The 26559-nt window shown below is 38.6% G+C and overlaps 1 protein-coding gene across 2 annotated transcripts; it reads right to left on the bottom strand.

Moving 5' to 3' along the window:
* Positions 1-10562: 10562 nt before the first annotated feature.
* dusp3a (dual specificity phosphatase 3a) lies at positions 10563-25729 on the bottom strand. Of its 2 annotated transcripts, none has more exons than XM_017686974.2 (4): positions 25609-25729; positions 25202-25370; positions 20606-20838; positions 10563-17084 (listed from the first exon to the last, which is right to left on the bottom strand). In XM_017686974.2, exons 2-4 carry the CDS (start codon positions 25366-25368, stop codon positions 16876-16878), a joined length of 609 nt encoding a protein of 202 aa, XP_017542463.1. In that variant the 5' UTR covers positions 25369-25370; positions 25609-25729; the 3' UTR covers positions 10563-16875. The 2 variants fall into 2 exon arrangements, with proteins under 2 accessions (XP_017542463.1, XP_017542464.1); XM_017686975.2 differs by lacking the exon at positions 25609-25729 and adding an exon at positions 25453-25566.
* Positions 25730-26559: the final 830 nt, after the last annotated feature.

Here is a 26559-nt window from a genome sequence, read left to right as displayed (position 1 = left end):
ATATGTTTTTATCTTTTTTACAAGATACTCTCACACAGTGACTGCTTGCAGTGAACCTTATGTTTTCTCTAAAACTGGGGTAACATAATAACCTGTCACCAAATTATACCCTGTGGGATTTGAGGTAAACGGAATGAATTTCTTGGGTTTCAAGAAAACAAAACAGAATATATCCCAGAAATCTTGCAACATGTCTTGAGTATTCATCGGTATGTTTGATTTCTCTTTGACTTTGTTACAGTCCAGATCACTTATTCCGTAACAATTCTAGTCCAGAATGTTCTAGTGAGATATTACAGAGCAACATTTCCCATGCCTCGAAATTCCCCTGTAATTGCTTTGGCATTGTCAGGTCTTCGCCGAGACCTGTTTACCATTTGATGTTCTTCGTCAGTGTTATTCATTAAACAGAAAAGCCTTTGCTTTATAAGACTGTATTATACAGAGACCATAAATTATGCAAGCTGCATTTGTTTGACCTTTACAACTGGAGGAGAGAGAAGATGCTTGTGCGCATGCAGGGCAAGTGGGCCAGGATGGAGGAGCTGTCAGAACGATAATGGCCAGATGGTTCGTAAATGAAGTTCGCGGTGCACTGCACCAGCCAGTTTTATTAGCAGCACACTGGAGTGACAATCAAAATGGCTTGTGGAGTCTGATTATCATACTCAGCTGGAGCTCAGTAGAGAAAATAGATTTCAGGTCTGTTGTGTGATGCTGGCTGTTAGGGTTGTAACCTCATAAAACATGGAATGTATACCGCAATTCTCTCAGAAAACTTTGCTGAAGTTTGCAGGATATCATGCTCAATGACAGATCACACATACTGGATACAGCATTGTGGATGACTTTGATGCATGGACTGCTGAACTGGGAAGGCCACCTGGTCCTGGCCATTGCACTTTGCTAAGCGGTCACTGTATAAAATACAGATCTACCCTGCACTTACACTTATGTCTGAAAGTGGTGATCATACACCCACATGTTATCTGACCCCTACTGTAGTCGATTAACTAAACCCAGTCTGGTAGCACCACAGCATGCTGCTCAGGTCCTGGGACTTGAACTCAAGGCCTTCTGGTTGCTGGCTCACATCTCCCACCACTAAGCTATAGGCTGTCCAAACTCCATGGAAAAACACTGCCAATAGAATGGGACATATAGGTCTAAGGGACATATAGGTCTAAGGTCACAGGTAAAGTCCAAGCATTGGTTGGAGGAATATATTTATACATTCTGAATAAATATCAGAATGTTCTGTGGAATCAATGGCAAACTACTATAGGACGTTGGAAGCTCATAAAACTGTGTCATAATGATAACAATAGAGTCAACAGTGAGTTATGGCAAACAAATGGAAGAATGAAGTGCCGTTTAAAAGGTCCATGCTTAGATGTCTGTGCTGAAGAGAAAGCTTTAATTAGTCACATGTATATGTCGATGCCTGTGATGACATGGCTCTCTGAGCCTGAATGGCGCTCATGGAACACATAACCACTCATTCATTGGGTGTGATTTTTGTAGTGAAAGTGTTTGTTAGCTAGACAGCTTGGGTATGACTACAGCAGCATGCGCATAATCTTTTGCAGACGGCTTCTCATAAGATCAGTGGGGTCAATTGAAAACACAGTGAGTACACACTGACGTGTACTTTTGATGACAGGAAGGCACAACAACACACTTGTGTGGAATGTCATAATTTCCCAGAATACCACAGGAAGGTGCGTTAATTAAGCATGAAAGTATAAACAGCTTCAGCTGCTGAACATGCGGAATTTATGTGGGTGCTTCGAGGGAGAGGAAAAAAAAAAAGAAAGAAAAATAAAGTGTTTCAAGAACAGATTACAAAAGACTTCACAAGTTTGCTTTTTATGAGATTAATAAAAGTAGATAACAAGCATTTGAAAATAATTTTGCTTTCTGGTATCTTATCATATAAAGATTAATCATAAACAGAGCTAATAAATGGGATCATGTAACTGTCATGTGAAGGTAGCTGATGATGGAGCCTGAGGAGAGGCGGCCACCCACACTGAATCTTAGAGCAGTCTGGAAGCAGGTGAACAAAACCAGAAGGTGAATATTTCTTACAGTCCTGCAATAATGTGCTGTCGCAGCACTTTCAAATTATGCCAAGTTTTCATTTTTATTTTGCTTATTCACAATGTTATATTTAGACAATCTGTATTCTGCTGATGCTTCTCTTTATTAATACACACTGAAAAAGTGCAGTATTGAGATACATACATACACACACACACACACACACACACACACACACACACACACACACACACACACACACACACATTTTGTAAACCGCTTATGCTTCTGGGTTGCGGGGGGGTGCTGTAGTCTATCCCAACAGTCATTGGGCGGAAGTCAGGAAACACCCTGGACAGGTCACCAGTCGAGATATACATTGTTATTTTTATAAACATTAGAGAACCATTGCTTAATGTTTATGAGAAAAGTCATTATGTTCGATTATCACAGTAATGAAGCCATGTAACTGTTGAATCTGAGGTTCACCATTATTAACTGTTGCACTTCACCAGCATGTGTTTATACAAATCAAATAAGACCTTTTAAAATACCCTTCTATCCAGGTCAGAAGCAGTACAGAGTTATGTTTTGTATATAATTTCAACATGAAAAAAATATACATCAACGGCTAAATATGTGTTTTTACAAATAAAATTTTTCTTTTGTATCAATATTAGTGCTATTTTTCCTTGTATTATGTTGATTATTATTGCTGCTGAATTTAATACTATTATTTCCATTACATTTTTTACCTTTAAAAATAGTTGATAATTGTATCAATAGTAGTAATGTAGCAACGGTAAGAACAATGAAAAGCAAAATTGTATTGATGTAATATATATTATAAAAAGAAAATTGTGTACACCTTTGAATTTGAATTCTGTGCAATGCATTTTTCTGCATGTATGCTCATTATGAAACTTCTGACACAGTATGCTGCATTTGATATTGTATGGCCATGTGTTTCTCACAGAGTAAAAGACCTGTAGCATGCTGCTATTATTGAACTTCTTGTTGAGAATATTAGCTTTATTTCAGAGTCATGTCAGCTCACAATGTTCTCAGGACATTATGGTAAAGAACATCAATGAATTAGCTATTTGTTGCTGATGGATAGATGGATTTCATAATGGCTGCATCACATATCAAAACACACACCCTAAGGATGTGAAGAATGTCTCAAAGTCTGCTGAAATTTGTCTATTAAAAGCCTCTACATATAGCTGTCTCTGTGATTTTCCTATGATTTTCTCTTCCATCCTGACAGTTCTAGACAATTTATAACCGTTCCTTACTCCAGTGATGCAAAACCAAGTAGAAATATTTATGGACAAAACACTTTCAATAAAACTTTTGTAAACTAGCTCTAGAATGTCAGTGCTTACAGAAAAGCTGTTTAAATATCACTAAGATATTTACCTTATACATTACAAAGATTAGCTGTGCTCATAAAGGCACGGAGGTCAAATATGCACACTGTCAGTCACTGACTTTGCATTTCTCTCACTCCTGGCTTTGTACGTGCCATAGTAACACCAATCACAAGTTCCGTTTCATGTGGTTGTTGTGCCTGTGGGTAATTTGAGATCATTACGTTTAATCTCCTAGAGTAATGATGCCATGCACTAGAATCTACATGACTGCTTTAGAGGTCTGCCATTATTAGCTTTTGCATTTCTGCACCATGCATATTTCACAGTTTGACTCAAGACCTTTTGAAAGAATTATGAGTCTGCCCAGGCCAGAGGCAGTACAGAGTTAAGAGATAAAAAAGGAAAAAAAAACAGCCAGCTTGCTTTGTTCCAAAGGCAAATGCTCCCACCAGTATCACAGACTGACTTGGGCCCTTAAGAGCTATGCGGCCATATTTGGCTGTTCCTGACATGACAGTTCCTTAATAAATGTCAGGCGCACTTGGCAAAGCCCTGCAGAATCGGCACAGTCCAGTAAAACAACAGAGCGCAGGGAGATGAAACGAGTAACACCACTGCGGGCACAGGCGCTTGGAAGAGGATCTGAAGGCCATCCATTCCAAGCCCTTTTTCTCCCATGTTTCCCAATAATTAGCGCTGCTCTGCAGATGTTCCCCTCTTTCCCCTTTTACTTAAGTTTTCACAATGGGAGTGTGGCAAGGAACGGGACAAAAAAAGTCAAACGAGAGGGAAACATCATGTGCTTCTCATTTAAGAGAGTCATTAGAGATGGACAAAGAAGAAAGAGGAGCCCATTCACGAGATGTGCCATTCAAACTGAAATTTCTAATAGATAGCTCTTAATTTGTTTCCTTTTGTTGTTATTAAAAATTTGGGCCTTCTAAATTACCCTTCTGGTATGTTGGCTAGATAGACCCAATTTAAACACATTCACAACACAAACATTTGCAAAGCAATGAGTTTAAAATTTAGCCAAGTATGTGTAATATGTAAAATATTATAATGATACTCATTACACTTCTTCACTTCTGATCTGAATGTCAGTGTGTGTCTGCCCTCTGGGAGTAAGGAGTGAGGCCAATTATGACACTCCCTCCTGTGCTGCTGGCAGTCAGTGTTCCTATCACACTGAGCCCTGCTGAGCTCCAGCCCAAACATTTCCTCTGAGTCAACATCACTGCTACAGCCAGCTGCCATTGTGCAATGACAAACATTACAAAGTGCTTACTGGCTAAATACACCTTAATTATATTTCAGTGTCTCATAGCTTAAGTCATGTGATGAAGGCATTACAGGGCTGTCAAAATACAGCAATAAGGCTGTGCACTGTAGTGAGTTTAATGCAGCTAAGGGGTGTTGTTAGGCAATGGAACAGCAACAATGTATAATGTACAAATCTCAGTTTTAAAAAAGCTGGGACAGTATGTAAAATGCAAAAAAAAAGCAGTGATTTGTAAATTCATTGTAAATTTGACCTGTATTTAAGTATAACAGAGCACACAAAGATATTTAATGTTTTAACTTATCATCTGCTTTACTTGTTTTGTGTAAATACACTATATTTCCAAAAGTATTTGGTCATTTCCATTTACATGCATATGAACTTGAGTGACATCCCATTCTTAATCCATAGGGTTTAATATGATGTTGGCCCACCCTTTGCAGCTATAACAGCTTCAACTTGTCTGGGAAGGCTTTCCACAAGGTTTAGGAGTGTGTTTACAGGAATTTTTGAACATTCTTCCAGAAGTGGATTTGTAAGGTCAGACACTGATGTTGGACGAGAAGGCCTGGCTCGCAGTCTCCACTCTAATTCATCCCGAAAGTGTTCTATCGGGTTGAGGTCAGAACTCTGTTCAGGCCAGTCAAGTTCTTCCACACCAAACTCACTCATCCATGTCTTTATGGACCTTGCTTTGTACACTGGTGTGCAGTCATGTTGGAACAGGAAGAGGCCATATCCAAACTGTTCCCACAAAGTTCAGAGCGTGAAATTGTCCAAAATATCTTAATCTGCTGAGGCATTAAGAGTTCCTTTCACTGGAACTAAGGGGCTGAGCATAAATTCCTGAAAAGCAATCCCACACCATAATCCCCCCTCCACCAAACTTTACACTTGGCACAATGCAGTCAGACAAGTACTCTTATGCTGAAAATCGCCAAACCCAAACTTGTCCATCAGATTGCCAGATGGAGAAGTGTGATTCGTCACTCCAGAGAACACGTCTCCACTGCTCTAGGGTCCAGTGGCGGCGCTCTACACTACTGCATTCGACACTTTGCATTGCGTTTGGTGATGTAAGGCTTGGATGCAGCTGTTCAGCCATGGAAACCCATTCCATGAAGCTCTCTACGCTGTTCTTGAGCTCATCTGAAGGCCACATGAAGTTTGGAGGTCTGTAGTGATTGACTCTGCAGAAAGTTGGCGACCTTTGCGCCTCAGGATCTGCTGACCCAGCTCTGTCATTTTACATGGCCTACCACTTTGTGGCTCAGTTGCTGTTGTTCGCAATAGCTTCCACTTTGTTATAAAACCACTGATAGTTGACTGCGGAATATTTAGTAGCAAGCAAATTTTACGATTGGATTTGTTGCACAGCTGGCGTCCTATCACGGTACCATGCTGGAATTCACTGAGCTCCCGAGAGCGACCCGTTCTTTCACAAATGTTTGTAGAAGCAGTCTGCATGCCTAGGTGCTTGGTTTTATACACCTGTGGCCATAGAAGTGATTGGAAAACCCAAATTTGATCATTTGGATGAGTGACTGAATACTTTTGGAAATATAGTGTATATACTTATTCTGAATTTGACACCAGCAACACGTTCCATTAAAAGTTAAGACAGAAGCAGTTTAAGAACAGTGTGAAAAACCATCCAACAAAATCCTTCATGAACAACTACTGGTGGAGACTTGGCTCTTGCTCAATAAGTGACTAACAACAATTAAGACATTTCACCTTCTACAAAACATGAAATCATCAAAAGATTCAGGCAGTACTTGCCCTGTGCATAAAAGGCAAGGCAAAACCACAACTCAATGCCCGTGACCTTTGCTTTCTCAACATAACTTCATTAAAAACCTGCATGGTTTTGGGACTGACATAATTTCATGGGCTCCAGAATACTTAGACAAACTTGTCAATAAACACCATTTCTTGCTGCATCCTCAAATGTAAGTTATAAGCCATAAGTCATAAGTCATAAGATCCATTTATGCCATTAAATTCTCTGGACCTGACTTACCTGGAATGTTAAGAGACATAGTGTGTTGAATCAACATTGCAACTTATTTATGACAATTATGGACCTTGTGTTGTCCAGGCAAAAGAGAAAAGTACCATCCAGATACCATTCATATCAGCATAAAGTTCAAAAACCAGGGTCTGTCATAGTATGGGGGTGTATCAGTAGGTAACTTCTGGGTAGCATCTATGAAGGCAAAACTAAAATAATTGGTGTCTTCAGTCCCCAAATAAGTGTTGTTAAATTGAATGATGATGTAACATAGTACCAAACATCCTTCTGTCCAGACTTTTTTGGAATGTATTATAAATCAGCCGGTTACACACACATTTCACATTAGCAATGGCTAAGGTGTGCTACATAATTTAAACTTTCATTAGCCTATCATAGAATACAATCCAGATCTATTCCAGATCTGTTTAAAACAGGCAGATTATTCGAGAAAAGCAAGTTAATGCTGAATTCAGTCCTTTGGTGCTGACAACCATGTAAAAAACATAGGTGGACTAAAACCTTCCATTTTTGGCAATCTGTGGGTTAGTTGTTTAGTGAACACTCAAGTACAGGTGGAATGTTCATACCAGTCAAAACAGACTGAACTAAAAAAAAAAAAAAAAAAGGTTTGCGCCAGACAAGGTATGGCACTCTTATAAAAGCAAGTTTGTGTTGTGCCTAACAGCACACCTTGACTAGTAAATGAATGTAAAGCACAGTCTCTTGGGCTTATTGCTTTATTTTTGTAACATGACTTAGCCAATCAGAACTATTTGTTTTGTAAGTAGAAGCATAAGGAAGAGACTCCTGGGCCCGGTGTGTTTCTCTCTGTTCTTCTCCCAGTGTCTGTAGTCATTTATTTCCCCTACAGATATGGTTCCTGCCGTCCAGTATGTCTGGTGAGTGTGACAGGGAGGAGGCCCCTGGTTCTCCAAGGATCCTACAGCTGGGCTGGGGTAATTGCAGCGTGCACAGGGCCATGGAGAGACATTGGCCATAGTGTCAAGCCAATTGACTTGAGCATTTTCAATGATCCTTAAGGACGTGTGAGGCTGGGGCAGTTCATCCTCCAGCACCAGGTGTGCTGAGTAAGCGCTGTAATACCTCAAAGACCATTTGTATCAAATCATCAGGAAACTGTCCTCTGTGAATTGGTAACGGCACTGTATAAGTTTAAGAGAGTACTGAATGTGTGTGTGTGCGGCAAAGAGGGAGAGTGAATGCATAACTCATGAGATAGTGGGTGCAGGAACCAGAGAGAAACAAAGATTTATTGAAGATTTTGTCTCCATCTGTTGGTGATCAAAAGCATCTCTGATAAAAGATTCTTGCACCATTGTGTAATCCTTGTTTAGTTGTTTAGTAATTTCAAATACACTTATTTATGTGGTTTATGCTACTTTGACAAACTCTTATCTATAAAAAAGAAAAAAAAAAGTAGTAGCAGCCTTCTTAAAACCTGAATTTTGTCTACACGTTTGTCCATTTCTGTCATACAGTGTCAAATTCTTGATTCATCTCGTTTAATGGGGCATTCCAGCCTAAAGCACGTATACTGTTATTTGTTATGTTAAGCAGTATTCTTCAGCACAGTGTTGCATCACTCAGCCTCATCAGTTTAACAGAATTCACAATTTTGTATCATTTTTGTCGATTTTTTACTACAACCCCAATTCCAATGAAGTTGGGACGTTGTGTAAAACATAAATAAAAACAGAATACGATGATTTGCAAATCCTATATTCAGTTGAATACAGTACAAAGACAAGATATTTAATGTTCAAACGGATAAACTTTATTGTTTTTTGCAAATATTCACTCATTTTGAATTTGATGCCTACAACACATTCCAAATAAGTTGGGACAGGGGCAACAAAAGACTGGGAAAGTTGAGGAATGCTCAAAAAAGTTTGGAACATTCCACAGGTGAACAGGTTAATTGGAAACAGTCGAGTGTCATGCAAAGCGAAAGCCATATATCAACAATACCCAGAAACACCGCTAGCTTCTCTGGGCCCGAGCTCATCTGAGATGGATTGACACAAAGTGGAAAAGTGTCCTGTGGTCTGACGAGTCCACATTTCAAATTGTTTTTGGAAATCATGGACATCGTGTCCTCCGGGCCAAAAACGAAAAGGACTGTCCGGATTGTTATCAGCACAAAGTTCAACAGCCAGCATCTCTGATGGTATGGGGGTGTGTTAGTGCCCATGGCATGGGTAACTTGCACATCTGTGAAGGCACCATTAATGCTGAAAGGTACATACAGGTTTTGGAGCAACATATGCTGCCATCCAAGCAACGTCTTTTTCAGGGACGTCCCTGCTTATTTCAGCAAGACAATGCCAAGTCACATTCTGCACGTGTTACAACAGCGTGGCTTTGTAGTAAAAGAGTGTGGGTACTAGACTGGCCTGCCTGCAGTCCAGACCTGTCTCCCATTGAAAATGTGTGGCGCATTATGAAGCGCAAAATATGACAGTGGAGACGCCGGACTGTTGAACAACTGAAGTTGTACATCAAGCAAGAATGGGAAAGAATCCCACCTACAAAGCTTCAACAATTAGTGTCCTCAGTTCCCAAACCCTTATTGAGTGTTGTTACAAGGAAAGGTGATGTAACACAGCGGTAAACATGCCCCTGTCCCAACTTCTTTGGAACATGTTGGAGGCATCAAGTTGAAAATGAGTGAATATTTGCAAAAAACAATAAAGTTTATCCATTTAAACTTAAAATATCTTGTCTTTGTAGTGTATTCAAATTGAATGTAGGTTGAAAAGGATTTGCAAATCATCGTATTCTGTTTTTATTTATGTTCTAAACAACATCCCAACTTCATTGGAATTGGGGTTGTACAATACCCAGCATGCATTATGAAAATACATCACACAACCCCTGGGAAAACAAATCCTGACTGCTATTTATTGATTCGGAAGCTAATAAAACCATAGAATGTTTACAGCATTTTGATAGAGCTATAACCCATATTGGTAATCACATTTCTTTCTTTATATAGGAATAATTCAGTTGAAGAAAAAAAATCTAGAGGCTATTAAATGCATATGCGATGCTAACTAGCATTAATACACTATTGATCATCAAATATTTTTTTTTTTATATAAGAATAATTCAGTTCAATTCAGAAGAACAAACAACACCATCAAATAGCCCACCCTACGTATCCACCCCAAAGCACTTTCTTTCAAAAATTGCTTCCACTTTTTTAGTTTTTAAAACCAAAATCTCACTTTAGATTTTTTTTTTTTCATTGTGGCTGGTGCACAATTAATGTTTATGAAGGTCAACCTCTTATACTGAAGTTACTATAAGATGTAGTGAACAATTCAGTATCAAACCAGATCTGGCCATCTCACGAAATGAAAGTCAGTGGGCCTTATGCTTGATGTATCCCCTGAGCTTGCAGAAATAATTAGAGGCTATAGTAAGCAGTGTTTCAGCTGCTCCAAACCGATGTAATCAAAGGCCACCGAGACCCACAGAAAAGCTGGTTGCAACACGAAAGAAGAAGTAATGCCTTAGTAATAGTGCATTGTCATGCAACACCCATTGTACATGAGAAATGAGTCCTTCTCATGCGCCTATCCACACAGCAGAAACCAAAGAGTAAAAGCTCATTATTATGGCATTGAGCAATAGGAGGCACTGAAACAAAGCTCACTGCTAATTAAGCTATTGCTATACATGTGTTGTTCTTGTACTTTGAAAAGATGATGAAAGACAAAAACCTGGAAATAAGCAACATAAAGGCTGAAGGAGCCTGATTAAAGACTTATAAGAAATTGGTCAAGATTAATGCAGCCAAAAAATCTGCTCAACAGTTAAGTTTTAATTTCAGCCATTTATTGTTCAACATTAGAACAACAAAAAAGAAACATATCTTCCCAAGATAAGAAAAATAACATTGCCATTTGAAATCAAGTGCACTTCAACAAACAGTGTCTGTAAGGAGCTGTAAGCTTTGCTTCGTGGAGTGATTACATAAATCAAAAAATATAATCAGTCTTCAGAGTAAGGCTTTATGGTGGGATGACAGGAGAGCACATGCTGTGTCCTTTTCTACAGTGTGTTACTCCAAGGTTCAAATAAAACTTAATATGTATGGCCTGTAACATAAACTGAACTAAACAGCTTGGGTAACACTTGCTGGAGGGCAGTGTTCAAATGACACCTACATAAGCTCACCACTGACAGAGACCTACAAAAGTATTTACAAAACCTCATTTCAATAGGGATCATCTGTCATAAAGGCTGCTTTTATCAACTCTGTTGTCATGTTGACATGACACTTTTGTCAGGTGACTGGTTTTTCTGACATCTGGCTGTGTCATGGCATGTTCTTGGGTGAAAAACATGTAGCTGATTGTATAGTACAGTGACAAAATGCTGTAGTAAGGCTACAAAATGCTAGATAATGTGTAACTGTGACAAACACTGTATGGCCAAACATATGTGCACACCTCCCTTAATTAATTAATCCATGTGTTTCAGTCACACCCATTCCTACTTGGTGAAAATCAAGGACACAGCCATGCATGGGACTCCATATCCGTGCCCATGGTCCAGGAATGAAACAGCCAAAATCTTAAACAGGTGTGATAATCCGGTGTCCACATACTTTTGGCCACATAGTGTACGTGGAGTTACAAAGTTGTGTCATGACATAGCAAAAGTGCTATGTCATTTTATCCCAGAAAGTGTAATGACACAACCTAATATCATAAAAAGTGTATATAAACTGACATGAATGTGTCATATAGCTTTATGGACACTGTCCTACAGTAAAGTGTTGCCCTAGATTGCAGTGTGCCTCGCTCTGAATGTGTCAACAATTTGGCAGTGTGGAAATGTGTGCCAAACCCACCTAAAGACAAGGGTAAATTACCTGTAACTTTAACTTAAAGTATATATAACCTTAGTGCTGTTGTATTATAATATACTGGTGGAGTCTTTCATTTGATGCATTAAAATAATAGCACAACCATTCTGGCACAATAGGTAGCATATGGAAAACAAACAAATGCATGTACTCCACTATGTGTTTGTGGATGTGTGTGCAAGTTTGTGTGTTGTGTGGATGCGTCAGTTGGGTTAGAATCTAAAAAGATGCAAAAGCACAGACAGAATACTTAACACTTACACTTGTGCTGATGTATAACATATTAACTCTGGATTCAGTAGCAAGGATCAGAGCAGACCACAAATAAGACAATCAAGTAAGCTCTTTACACATAGCATCGTAGCACTGCATCTTAGTTTGGTTTACACAGACCATCTAAGGAAGTGATTTCATAGCATCCTTATAAGTAAAAAAACAATAAAACATGATATAAATGGGACATAAATACAAATTGATCAAGCAGCATTGCAATTACTGTTATAGTACTATTGACATCATTAAGCCATACAGTAGACCATCATCAGCTTTACACATTTTAAAATACAATTCCATTTTAAAAATGACTAATCAACAGTCCTAGCAGGACATTCTGTACAAACCACTGGGGTTTGCCAACAGCAGGTGGCAGTGTTTCTCTCCACTAATTAAATTACTTAAAATAGTACACCATCAGGAGCTCACAAGCAACAAGCAGTGCGTCTTCTCCACATTTTCCAGTGAAGAGAAATGAACATTAATAAAACACTATTCATTTTAGACATTATTCATTTTTATTACCTTTTTCTTCCAGAAGAACTCTAAGTACTTCTTTAGATAGTGAAGGACTTTCAGAAAAATCCTACATTCTGCTCTTTAGACTAGGGGGATTTCAACATGTTCACATTAAGATAAAGCAGAGAAACTGAAGGGAAAGCTTTTTCATAATCATAACTTTGCTTAGCACAATTCTCACTGGTTCACTGTATGTTTCTTGTATTGGCACACAGGTCTCAAAAACTACAGTAGGTTAGGTTTTACAAAGCCTAGGTCTCCAGATTACAATATAGGAATGTTTATAGTTTGTATGTTTTAAATACATATCAGTGTTATTTTTTTTTTTATATCATTCTTATTATTATTTTTACAAAGACATGATAATGGACTACTAAACACTACATGAGCAGCTAATGGTGGTGTTGTGAGGTAGCCTGTGACAGTGTTAGCTGTAAAGACAGACTTTGGCCCTCTCGGATATAATCGTTATGACTAAAGTAAGAAAACAGGACCATAATCAATTTTAATTTTTCTTTAAATGGCGGTTTAAGGACATTTAAGAAACAATAAACCAGTGGTCAACAACCTGCTTAGGGAGAATCTGAAAGTCTCTCGCATAGCCTAGGCCAATCATAATCTGCTTCAGAAGTCTCTGATTGGCTAGATACTTTAACATTAGGTGAGGAGGGTGGAAATATGGGCTGCTACAAAATTCAGTTGGGAAACGTACTGGTGAACGCTACTAAAATCATTTAAAATAACTCTAGAATGCTCTACAGCTCTACATGACCTTTGAAAATGTAAATAATTTATTTATGGGGAGTATATAATAACATTGTCAATCCTGGCTACAATAAGTTAGATATTTGCTTATTAATACATACTGTACTTGTACATATACAGTTTATAATACATTCATATATGTCAACACCTAAATATGTATATACGTACATATTTCTGTAGCATATAAATATAGAAATTGGAGTAACTGTAATAAATAGTATTCCACAGGCTAATGTGGCCTAGTTTTTTTCAGATGAGTACTCTCAATCATTACAAAATTACAGAAATACAGAGAAAGCCCCAGGGCTCTAGCCATGAGCTCAATCAAATATGACAAGTGAGATGAACTCTATGAAGTTATAATCAGATTTCAGCTTTCTGTGCATGCTATCCAAATAGAATCATTTAGGGCAGAGGTCTCGAATCCAGTTACTGCTCCTGAATTTGGCAGTCATGGGTAGGCAGTGAGACAATAATGTAGTACATAACTGTATATTAGTAAGTATCTTTAGCTTTAAAAAGACATTTCCATTTCCTGATCCTTCTGCTTTCGGTCCCCTACATTTCACAGTAAAATATCACACTTTTTCCTCCACTACTTGTTAAAAGATACTGTGAAGTAAAAACTAAATTTTCTACATAAAATCAAACCAATCTTAGCAAATCCCTCCCCTAAATACTAAATTTCCAACCAATTGTAACTAGGCCTGTGCAACTCTGACAAGCCTTCAGAATGAAAGATAACACCCAAACTGAAGACACAAGAGGAGGAATATAGAATCGTTTGAATATTTTGTAACACGTTTACTTTTAATACTTAGTAGATTGAAAAGTAGATTGAAAAGTAAGTAGGCAAGTGCATTACCTTTACTTTCACTTAGGTACTGGATTTGTTTACTTTGACCACCAGTGCTGTAGGTATGACATTAGATGGCCACTCAGTTACATCAACAGTTCTGTTAACTGCCAGTGATTACAAAATCCAGGACCGCAAACTGGATTCAAGCTCCAGATTTGAATACCTCCAAAGGAACTGAGTAGTCTTTTACAGTCAATGGAAAGTCATGTTCAGCTCTTGTTTTTCTATGTCTCAGATTGGGGCAGATTTCAAACCTGATAACAAGATCAGCTGAAGTAATTATCAAGCTTGTGATACGTTCACTACTGACCCTCTTCCCTACATTACAGTAGGGCCCAATATCAAGAAAAGCTTGGCTTCATATTTTGATACAGTGTGGATTGCCAGACTGAAGTGGTGTTGATTTATGTAAGCAAACACACAGACACTGTGTCACATACAGGCAGAAAGGCAGTTAATGTGATTGGGTTTCTCTAAAGCTTGACTGTGATCTTGTGGAGGACAAAATGGATTGGCAGTGAGTAACTGGCATATCAAGCAGTGTGATTCTACAAAAAAACGGATTGAAGGGTCCAATGGGGCATAGAACTAGGTCACTGCTGCATACATTTTTGCAAAGATGCTGAATGAACAATGCTTACTCAACTATAGCTACATGGGTCTGTGTTCAGTAAATGGGTGGAGAGTTGTTAGCACATAATCAAGACCGTGCTATTCTGAATATGGATGTAAACCTTTTTCTTCCCCCATGTCTGAGTCATTTTGCTGATATAGCATGTTTTGTAAAAAAACTGTTTTGTTTTGTTTTTTTGTAAAAACAACACAAACACAAAATGGGATACCCTGTCAGTAGTCTGAACTCAAACAATGCTTGAGCACTGATGGAAATCTCTGCTGTCAGAGATTCCTTCTATGGGTAGTGTCTGTTGCAGTGAGCTAATCAGGTATTCTAACAATGAGACTGTCAATTCAGTAGAGTAAAAGTGTCATTTTGGTGCTTTTTTTCACAGAGGTGAAACATCAAATTCCTTCATATACAAATTGGAATGGGATCGATACATCGTGAAATTCCCGGCAGTGGGAGACTATGGAACGACTGTGCTCTAATCTATACTCTCTCAAAGTGACTGGGCTGTAGAGCTCCAAAAGGTGAAGACATAAGACATACAAACAGGCCGCAATAAGAATGGTTTAGGCCACAGAGTGTAACAGGTCAAAAAGTGACACTGAGAAAAATGGTGATTAAATAAAAAAGGCAGAGAAAAAGAGAGAGGTTATAGATTAATCCACTGAACACTCTCCCCCCTTTTAGCTTCACTTCTGTAACACCAGTGCCCATGAGAGCAGGTCATTCAAAATGGTAATCACAAGATTCATATGTTGTTAACCCAACACTTTGTGCATGTGTTTTGTATGTGTATTTATGTGTTCACGCTCACCAATTAGTGCTCAGTAATGTTAAGTTCTTGCGCACACACTGAGCACTCTGCAAATGCACTTCCGTTCAAAAGGTTGGAATCCTTGTTTCCAATAATATGGTTGCAGTTTATGTATAAGATTATTCTAATACTAGGGGTAGAAAAAGTACAGAGAAACTGTACTTAAGTGAACGCATGGATACAGTGTCAAGGTTTTACTCAATTAAAAGTGGAATTATGGATCCATAAATATACTTGAGTAAAATAACCTACTACTATTTTGACATGATCATTTAAACATAACATTATGACATAATGAATTATATAAAAATAAATGTTGTCATGATAGTATGTAATATGGTGTGATGACTAATGTCTGGTATTGGTTCTGAAGATGAATTAGCTTAGTAATGGGCAGTTTTATTTTACGATGATATGATTATAGGTTGAATGTTTTAATAATAAAACCTACAAGACTTTTCCAAATGAAAACATAAGAAGTAAAAAGTAGCGCTTGCCTGTAAAAAGTAGCTTTTCTCACTGTAAAAAGTAAAAAGTAGCTTATCTCATGTAAATGTAATTATGTAAAAGTACAAGTATTGAATTTCTGTGAAAGACAAGTGTCAGTGTCAAATGTTACATTCACTCCCCACTCCAAGCAGTCCATACACGCCTATTCAGCCTACAGCAGTTTAGCCTTGCCCATGACTGCTGAAGTTATAAGGAGTATCAGTCTGGAGTGCTTTTTGAATGAGGCACAATACAGGACAAAGAACCCGAACAGAGCTCATTTACATAAATCATTTTTAAACAGGTTGCTTAATGCTAAGGGGAAAAGGCTTTAAGCAACTTATATGAAGCAAGGGGCAAAATAAGACATTTTGATGTTTTCAAAATAACGCATGAGCTGTAGATGATTCTAAAGTGATTAAGAAAGCTACACAACATTAATAATTTTGTGTATTAATTAAGTTATAATAATACGAAAAGCCTTAACCCCTTGTGTTTCAAAACTGGTGATCAAATCTTTAGTCATGTAACTTGACAAAAATGTATTGTAAATAGGTCATTTCAGTATTTTGTCATAAACTTCTTGTTGTTCCTAAATACTCAAAATATTGCATTAAATGTGTAAAAATACATTTTAGTTGACAGTTCATGACATTTTAATCTACAGTGTATACATTATTACTGTATATAAAATGAGGATTATCAATGCGTTAAGTGATTCCAAATTTTTGAACGGTAATGTATGTATTTGCCTTTGACTATGAATGTCTGTGTGCGTGAAAGAGCATGTGTGTGTGTGTGTGTCTGTGTGTGTGTGAGAGAGAGAGAGAGAAGGTGCTGCTGGCCTGGTAAGATCTTTGCCCCCTAGACGGACACTGGAGACTGAAGAGGGATAGAGTACGGTGTTGGCTCTCTATCATTTGCTCTTCAGCTTCCCCTCCTTGGCTAGCTTTTCGTTGAGCTGGCACAGCTGGCGTAGGAAGCCATCGTTGGGCCCGATTTCTCTCTTGTGCCGTACTGTAGCTGTAGCCACTCGTACGTCCATCTTGTGTCGAAGCATGAGGTAAGCGATGACGATAGTTGGGGAGCGGCTGTAGCCTTCTCGGCAGTGAACATACACCTTTCCTAACATTAGAACAGAGGGGAGGAAGCAGGTGAGTGCAGAACTGAACCAGTGTACAAACAAAGAGGGTCATTAAAGGGCAGAGAAACAGATGGTGTGTGTGTGCATCTACACTTGCCTAGCTTAGCATCATTATCCCAGCTCTCAGGATGTAAATAAATACTTCTAAATACAAAACCTATATAGTACTGTGCCAAAGTCTTACACCTCTGAGAAAATGACATGTAACCCCATTTACTCGGGCAGTATGCATTTATATGATAAAACCTTATCATCATGATAAATACAAATAAATAATTACACAATACATTGTAATTAATTATGTGTCCATGTGATAGTTTAACCATTTCCAAACCTCTTCTCAAGTAAGGCCAGTATTTACAATTAGAATCCAATACCTGCTTCAACTAATCAATCCTTTATTAAATTAAATTAGGTGTGCTGCTTAAGGAATTTAATAAATTACATATATATGACTCGACTGCAGCAAGAATTCAAGAACCAGACTTTTGTGTTCTGGAAGTCTTGACAATGAACTGCTGGCACATTTCTGATAAAGTCCCACCTACCTTAGTTATTGTTGCTACATCCATCAAACTTTCAGCTCAGACTACCTGGTAGCACCCATAACACTCGTGCTAATAAATTAAAAGGTGCAGTAGTACAAGGAAAAGAAACAAACATTTTTCATTCCAGTATAAACTGGCTTTACAAGATGTTCCACACAGACATACATGATTCTAAAAAAAATGACGTTTACATTATTCAAATCAGGGAAATTCTTTAGTCAGTCTATGTTAAAGTAGGTTTTCATGTTTAATAAGGAGGAGGCTTTACCAACAGAAGTTAGCTGTTCAAATGAGTTAATGCTAAAGCTAATGCTACAGCTTATGCTAAAGCTAACGCTGGAGCTAGTCAGAGCAACGCTAGCTGCTGATGCACAAAATCCTTCTATTATGGTTTTACTAGATCTTAGTGCAGCTTTTGATACTGTTGACCACAGGATTTGAATGCTGGGTCGGCCTCTAAGGCACAGTTTAAATCAGATTTTGGTTTGTGGTTTCAATAGGAAATAATTCATAAAAAAGAGTTGATATTTCTTGTTGTTCTTGTTCTTGTACCTCTACCTCAAGGTTCAGTTTTAGGGCCTTTACTTTTCTCTTTGAACATGCTACCTCTGGGTGATGCTATTAGGAAACATAATCTAAATTTTCATAGCTGTGCCAATGGCACTCAGTTATACATTTCCATTCCTTCTGATGATCAAGAATCTATAGACAGACTAACCAGCTGTGTAGATCAGATATTTCTCAGTGTATGTCGCAAAATTTTCTACAATTAAATCATGAAAAAATTTAAATACAGATCGTTGGTTTACTAACTCTGAAAAAGGTGCTTTAAACTTAAAAAAACTTGACTCTTTACCTTCATATACCAAACCTGCAGTATGAAACCTTTTTAGGAATGAAATCACTAAAGTTTAGCCTTTTCTATCTCAGAGAAACTTGTTCATGCATTTGTTACAAGCAGAGTTGATCACTGTAATGCTCCTCTTACTGGACTTCCTAAGAAAACAATAGATCCCTCACAGCTCATACAAAATGCAGCAGCATGGATCCTAACAAAACAAAACAGAGAGATCAAATCATTCCCATTTTAACTGAATTGGCTGCCTGTATTGTTCACAATAGATTATGTTAGTTCTGCTACTAATTTTTATGACTCTAAATGGCCTAGTACCCACTTACATCACAGAATGTCTGTCTGTTTATGTTCCAACACGTGATCTTAGATCTGCAGATACTGACCTTCTACAAACACCTATTGTAAAATATTGAAAACATGGAGAAGCTGTGTTCAGTTAATATGCTTGTAAACTGAATTCTGCCTTTTATTAGACAGTCAAGCTCAGTGCTCACTTTTAAGAAGCATCTAAAAACATATCTCTTTAACTTAGCATTTAATAAAAAATCTTGTGGTATTTATCTTTTAATTTGATCTGTCATTTTCTTATATGAGTCTAAATTACTACTATATAGCCCTACAGAGTGCATTTTAAAAAGCATAAACTGATACAAGATCAGTATTCATACTCTGAGAACATTGATAAATATGGGCCAATTTTTCAATCATAAATGAGAGTAAATGTACAGTCTTGTTTAATCTGACTTATTTGTCAGGCTAACTGTCAAAGTTCAGACAAGCTAACTTAAGACCTTGTTAACACCTGATCACAGGTGTTATTCCTCATTTTCCCTGCTGTATTCAAAATGATGGTACCTGCTATCACACAATGACAAAAACTGTAATATATCATCATACTGCCCAACCATAGCACTAACCCCATCAGAAACACCTTCTCAGAGTGTTCTTCCAACCAACTATCCCAATAAGCAATCAATAAATGCACAGACACACACACACCCTCACACACACACACACACACAAATCCACGCACTCACATACACGCATTCATTATCGACCGGTCCACACCCCTGAAGGAATTCACCTTGCCAACTTCTGCTGCACTTATTCTGCAGAATCTGCACAGCATCTGTAACCTGATCTCTCTCTCTTTTTCTCAACCCTCCCTTATGCTCTTCTTTTCTCTTTGGTATGTAGGCTTATGCTGTTCAGAGGTGTGACATTTTACAATTCCAAATAACCCTCCTTGTACCACAGATCTGTGTGCCACTTCTCCTGTGTATAAAAGAGCATTCTAGACCCAGGCAATCCCTAGACTCACTGAGATTCATCAACTGAGTCCACAGAATGTCATAGAAAACTCTCTAAGCATGGCAAACAGCAGTGGTGAAACACTGTCCTGGAGGTTTTGTGGTTCAGCTCAAATTCTCACTTAAAAGATTAGTGTCCTCTCTCAGCCCTGGTCTCATTACTGTGTAACAGGCTATGCTGCCAAATTGGCCAAGAATTAAGATGCTTTATAATTGCTCTTCTCCGTCAGAGATGGCATAAAATCCATGTCATAAAACATGAGGTGGAGGGCACCAATTAAAAGCAGGATGCCTCTTGTGGGTAAAGACTTCAAGCAGTGCCATGGGATGCTTTACTCTCTGGTACTTATCCCTGTTGACAACTGGGCACAGTGATTACTCCAGGGGAGTTGATCGACAGCGACCTTAACAAACATGTTTTAGCCAAATGCCATATGAAACACATCAAAAGAAAGTTATGAGCATAAACTGTAAGAGACATGAAGAAACAAATGTGGTATTAATCCTGGACTATTGCAAAAGGGCACACATGTTGTTTAATTTCTGGGGTTCATCTTGTTGAACCCTTAAGGGTTCATGAAATTTCAGGAATCTGTAGTGTTATAAATGTCAAGAGTAACAGAAATAGAGTAAACACCACCTCGGTTATGAAATTTCATAAGAAACTTGTGTATCCAGTTGTGGAATGATGTTGTGGAATGATTCCAAAAAAGTCTTTGAAAAGTAACCATTGTCACCAAGTTACACAGATGGATAGGTACCACATAAACATAGCAACTTTCACATACCTTTTCCATTTGCATGTGCCAGACCTTTATCAATGTAGTCGGCCGCCTCCTCAAAGAAGGCACTGAGGTTAAACTGTTCGGTGTCATTGGCCTTTATTCCATGGTATGTGATGCCGGTTCCTGCATAAAACTCGGCATTGGTGTTCACGTGCATGAAGGAGTTGCCCTCTGCGGCGTTGAGAATGTGTGTCACACCCAGCCGCTGCAGACGCATCACATTCTGGGCCACAAATCTGGGGAGAAGAAGCAAAGCACACGTGAGTGTCACCTGGCCTCGTCTCACCCATGGGAAATCTGCTGATAGAATTAGATTACAGATCTATTAGCACTGAAGTCGTTTGAAGACTAACACATCTGACAGTTTTTTCCTTCACTTTTCTAAAAGTGCTACACTGAGACATAAAATTTGAATTACCTCAGCCTTTTCCTTTGTTCCTTACACATAAAAACTTCATAAGCATTTATGCAATGCTACTATAATGGTTCTGCAATGGTGCTGCTTACTGCTTTCTGCTTTTATGGCAGAAAATAAATGTGCACTCATTCACTGGGTTTAGGCTGGGACCCTTACACTCCCTGGGCCTGCTCTCTTGTGCTCAGTGGGAAAACTTGACGGGAATAAATTGTTGAGCTGCTTTTAGATGGCAGAGATGTCGGTCCATGTTAGAGAATCTCAGGGGACAGCAGGGCTCTAAACCAGTACAGACACACCAAGGAAATTTTGGCTGCTTTCCAGAGGCATACAAAGAGCCATAGGCACCCAGCACAGTGCCCAAAATAGGACTTAGAGAGAGAGAGAGAGAGAGAGAGAGAGATCGCAAGGGGAAAAGAAAAGAAAGAGCAGAGTGGATTGCTCTGTCATCATGTAGTTACATCGCCTCTGTTCTACTCTAGCACCTGCAACACTTTCATCTTCATCTGCTCACAGTCCAGGCTTTTTATATCTCTCTCTTGTTTTTTTTTATCAGTAGATGAATGTGGTGCATCAAATGGGCACACAAATTAGTTAATACGTAATAATAATCACCAATATGTAATATGCATAGGTTGTCATTTTGCTACTAACCATGAGTTTATTTGTTACTTAAAATATTGAATAATTGGTTTAATGTATGAATTCCATTCCTCTAAATTCAAGAAAACTCCATCTTGTACAATACTGTGCAAAAGTCAGAGGCCACTCTTTCATTTACTTAATTCCAGACATTTTTCAGTGTGAGGGGAAAAAAGCAGAAACCATATATTTAAAAGTAAATTACATAGAAGCCTCAACACTAATATCAATGTTTTTCAGTATTTGGTGTTTCCACATTAAGTGTTTTCAAACAAATCTGCAGAGGTACTTTTCACACTTCCAAAGTTCACTCTATTAGATGGATTTTCAACTTCTCACATGATTTGAGGTCAGGACTCAAAGGTCAAAGAATGTTCTTCTTTTTGTCAACTTCCTTGACAGCTACACATCCTTTTAAATCATTGTTTTCATGATGGACTGGAGAGAAACACCTGTTGATTTTCTTTCAGACCTAAAATAAGAACAGAGCTGTATTTTCTTTTATCTCTCAAGAATAAAAGCTTTGAGTACCGTTCATCTTTTTTTTTTTTTTTTTGGTGGCCTGCCAGGTCTCGCATGCTTTTTAGGAATCCCATTTTCTCTCTATCTTTCAGAAATTCCTTTTGAAAGGAGTTTTGGAAACTCCTGTTTTTTTTTTTCATTTGACCCTTTTTTAATAAGTTGATTATCTGATATCTAATCTCCTCTGAAATATCGCCTGAAAAATGAAGACTTGTTTTGACTGGAAAATAAATAAATAAATTGTGGTTTCTTTTACATTTGAAGATGCTTCTGATATTCCACAGAGACAAGGTTTAAAATCACCATACATTGGGCAACACATGAAGATTGTACCTGCCGCTTTTCTGGTTGATAACTGGAGGGGGTGTGAGCCCGTATGTCTCTGTGTGCCTAGAGCCAAAGCTCTTCAATGCTGATGAAGTGATGGATTCTGATCAAATCCTCAAGATCCATAACTCAAGGCCCTTCTACATTGAGATAGCCTATCTATCCAGAGCCGCAGAAGATTGCAGTCATATTTCTTCCCCTATTGTACTCTGTGTGTGTGTGTGTGTGTGTGTGTGTGTGTGTGTGTGTGTGTGTGCGTGTGTAGCCTTGAAGTCTGCTCTCCTGGCTGGCCATGCTCCCTCACCCCAGCTCACTGCAGTCTCTACACATACATTATTAATAGAATCCTCACAGAGAGCAGCCTTTCACTCTAAAGCGCTTCCCTTACATACCTGTACATTTAAAGGTGCTTTAGGTTAAAACTTTAAGGATAAACGTGGGCATTGTGCTTTGTCAGTTAGCATTCTCAGAAAATGTGCATAAGATGTGAATCTAAGCAATACACTACATAAAGAAATGTTAAATGAGATGATGTGGAGTCTGATATTGTTGCAGAAGCTACCTCTATATTGTGTGCACTGGTCAAATGGCTGAGAAGCCAAAACACCATCAAATGATGATCAAATAGCTTCAGAAAATAAAAGTGGTGATTCACTCACCTTTACAGACTCTAATATGTTATAGAGTTACAATTTTGCACCACCAATTTTGTTATGGGTTATAATAAAAGAATAAATTAACACCTAATACCCTCTGTGCCACCTGTTAATTTAAAATGACCTTATTCAGAACCTGTTTCATAAAAGTGTTTGAAGTAAACATTTTTGAGTCTTGATATTCAACGATATTTCAAGATGTATCCTGGAAGCTTGATGAGATTGTTGATATTATTACATATTTTTGCTAAAGTTAGGTTCCTATGGTAAATGAATCTCATGCACTACCTCATGGTGCACTGTTCAATTTCAAATAAGGGGGCATGTCTTCATGCTATTCAATAATACGTTATGTTGTAGAAGTAACAATAACATTAGGCAAGTGTAAATTATAGTAAATGAAAACTACTGTCTTATTAATAAGCCTTAAGTTTAAATGCCTTGAATGCCGCTGGTCAGTCACAGCTTAGATAAAGTCTGAATTACAGGATGGATTACAGGTAAAATCCATCTCATCTTTCATTAATATCTTCAGAATTTGTTATGAATTGCCAGATTTTTTTTTGTTTGTTTGTTTTTTTTTTTTTACAAAAGATCAGTGAGCCTGTATACCCTTTTTTAAATTACACGGTATAGGATAGTAACTGAAATACTTTGTGAAGTATTTAATGTTACTTATTTTAGATAATCTACATCGTTACACTTGCTGTCATCTATCTCAACAGCTGTTTAATGTAGACCACCCCCCCCCAATACAAGTGTTTACATGCTTTTCCATATGCTTTACTTTTAAAAGTGCATTTCAACAGATTTCAATACTTTAGTGATTCATAAATACATCAGAGTGGAGCTTGACTGCAATTGATAAATCTATCTAAGAAAACACACTGGTATAACAGTAATGGCAAATCTGTTGACACATTTCTCCGCTTGTACCACCTAAAAGAAAACCAACCTGAACTTACAACATCAGTTTGATGGTGGTGTTAATTTCAGCCTGTCATGTTTATCCTACGATCTGATATTCAGCCTGTCCTGGACGATGTTTCATAAAATGATGGATATCACAGAGACAGTACAGACATGGCCAGCTGGACTTCAACTGGCAAAACAAGTTCAGATTCTACAATAGGCACTTGCACACTTAAAGCAATCACAATGTCCAACCAGTTACTTTAAGGTGTAGTAATTGCTGACACAGGTGTTCAATTAGACACACACAGCTTGTATAATCTCCATAGAAAAGCGATGACCAATAGACTGCAACTCTCTGGAGAGGCCTCACATAAGCCAAGCTGCCATGCCCAATGCCAAATGTCAGCAGAGGGGTATTAAGCCCTCCAGCACTGGGCTGTGGAATAGTGGAGCTGCATTATCTGGAGTGATGGAGCCCGATATAATACCTTTGGAATGAGCTGGGGGTCTTTAGTGATCATACATCAATAGCCAACCTCACTAATGCTCTTACTGCTGAATGCAATCAAATCCTCACAGTTACAACATCTACTGTAAAACCTTTCTGGACGTATAAAGGCTGGTACTGCATCAAAGTAGGGACAAACTCCCTATGTATGCCTTCAGTTTCATTCAGAAGGCATGTTGGATGAGCAGGTGTCTACAAACTTTTAAACAGGCTTGTGATTTTACCTATTTACAAAAAAAAGTAGTCTACAGATGCTGTGCTGGTGACTGAAGGGAGATGAGCTTTCATTCACTCCTTCTATCTATTCGAAGTAGGCTACGCTGAGACCCGCTGACAGCCCAGGGGAAAATGTGTCAATTAGCGTACAAGATTAGAAAAATGATCTGAACTCTTCAGCTCGCTCTAGTCGAGCTTATCGGGGATGTGGATGTGGTTTTCTTTTCTGAATGGATCTGGTTCGAGTCGTTTCGAACAGAATCGCGATTCGACGACAAAAAACAAAGACTGAAAGACTAACCTTGCTGTCTGTCACCGTTACCCGATTTTTCGATGGGAAACAAGACGGGCTAAAGTGTCATTGATAAGACCAGAACGAACAGGTAGACATGGCTTACGCGTTGCCGACGTAAATCCTCGGAAAGACCTCGTTGAAATGTTGTGCTGGTAAACTGTAGAAACCGCTGCCGTTGGACAAAAGCTCGTTGAGTTGTTGCACAGTGGCCTCGGTGTCAGGCACGGTCATTTCCGCTGGCGCCTTAACGGGGCTCTGGTGTTTCTTCATGGCTTTTCAGAGGAAAAAAACATAAACACGTGTGTGACGGTTATTGTCGGCGATGGGTCTGTCTCCCGCAGCCCTGCATGTTACCTCCGCTCGTTACGTGCGGCTCTGTGTTGTGCTTTGTCCGTTTCCTCGCTCCCAGACACACCCCGACTCGCCCACCGGCGGTCACACACACACACACACACAAACACACACACACACCGGAGACAGACACAGAGTGGCGGAGGACGACACACTCACCAGGGTGGCAACCGAGCACCGATAAACAAGTCAGCGAGAGCGCCGTTGTTAAAGGAGCCGCGCTGTCTCCATGTTCAGTCGCTAGTATGTAGCGTGTGTGCTAGTTCTCCAGCTTTTCGCGCCTTACTGTTTGTTACTATGGGAACGGATGGTGGGCAATGTTGTCTGATAAACAAGTAACGTTAGCCTACCGTGTTCCCCAACTTCTCAGTTAGGTTGAGAACTGTAAAGAGGCACAAATAAAAAAAAACATATTTTCCATGCAGTTTTGAATTCCTGAGTTGAGCTGAGCCGGCTTTGATATAAAACATAAACACTTTTAAAGTTTCGAAATGCTTTATTCACTCCATACAGTCTCTGTATAGACACCAAGCTACGAAAACATCTTTAATTCACTGTTTTAGTGATGTCACAAAATCCACATTAACATTCATTTGTTCCACCTACAGCAGTTAGCTCCACCCATCATGTTGAAGTTTGGAAAGGTTTTCAGCCAGAGAGGATTAATACAGACGTCCAGAGAGGCCATATGGTAGTTATAATAATCTTGAGTGTTATCTTGAGATAATGAGTTAATTAAGTTTTCACAAGATAACAAAAGTTGTTATTTTGAGATAACAATTAATTATCTTAATATTTAAGTCGTTATCTCAAGATAACAATCCAGATAATTCTAGCAACAGCTCAAGGCCTCTCTGGTCTTCCGTAGACTAATGAAGACGAGAACCACAGTGTGAAAATGCATCCAGGTGTAGGGTTTTGTGAGAGAGATGAACAGATATGTGCTATCATGGCTTACCTTATGATCTTTGTTTCAACTCAGAAGGCTAAAATGAGGCGCAATACAGGGCAGCCAGTCATAAATGTCACAAGACATTTACATGTGTAAAAGACACAGAAACAAAAAAAGCATGTGTAATTCATGGGGATGAAATGGTCATGTAAAAAGTA

This window comes from Pygocentrus nattereri, chromosome 13 (genome assembly GCF_015220715.1).
Source record: "Pygocentrus nattereri isolate fPygNat1 chromosome 13, fPygNat1.pri, whole genome shotgun sequence".
In the NCBI taxonomy this organism is placed as follows: Eukaryota; Metazoa; Chordata; class Actinopteri; order Characiformes; family Serrasalmidae; genus Pygocentrus; species Pygocentrus nattereri.
The sequence above is the reverse complement of the archived record's forward strand: the minus strand, read 5'-3'. Positions and strand labels throughout refer to the sequence as shown.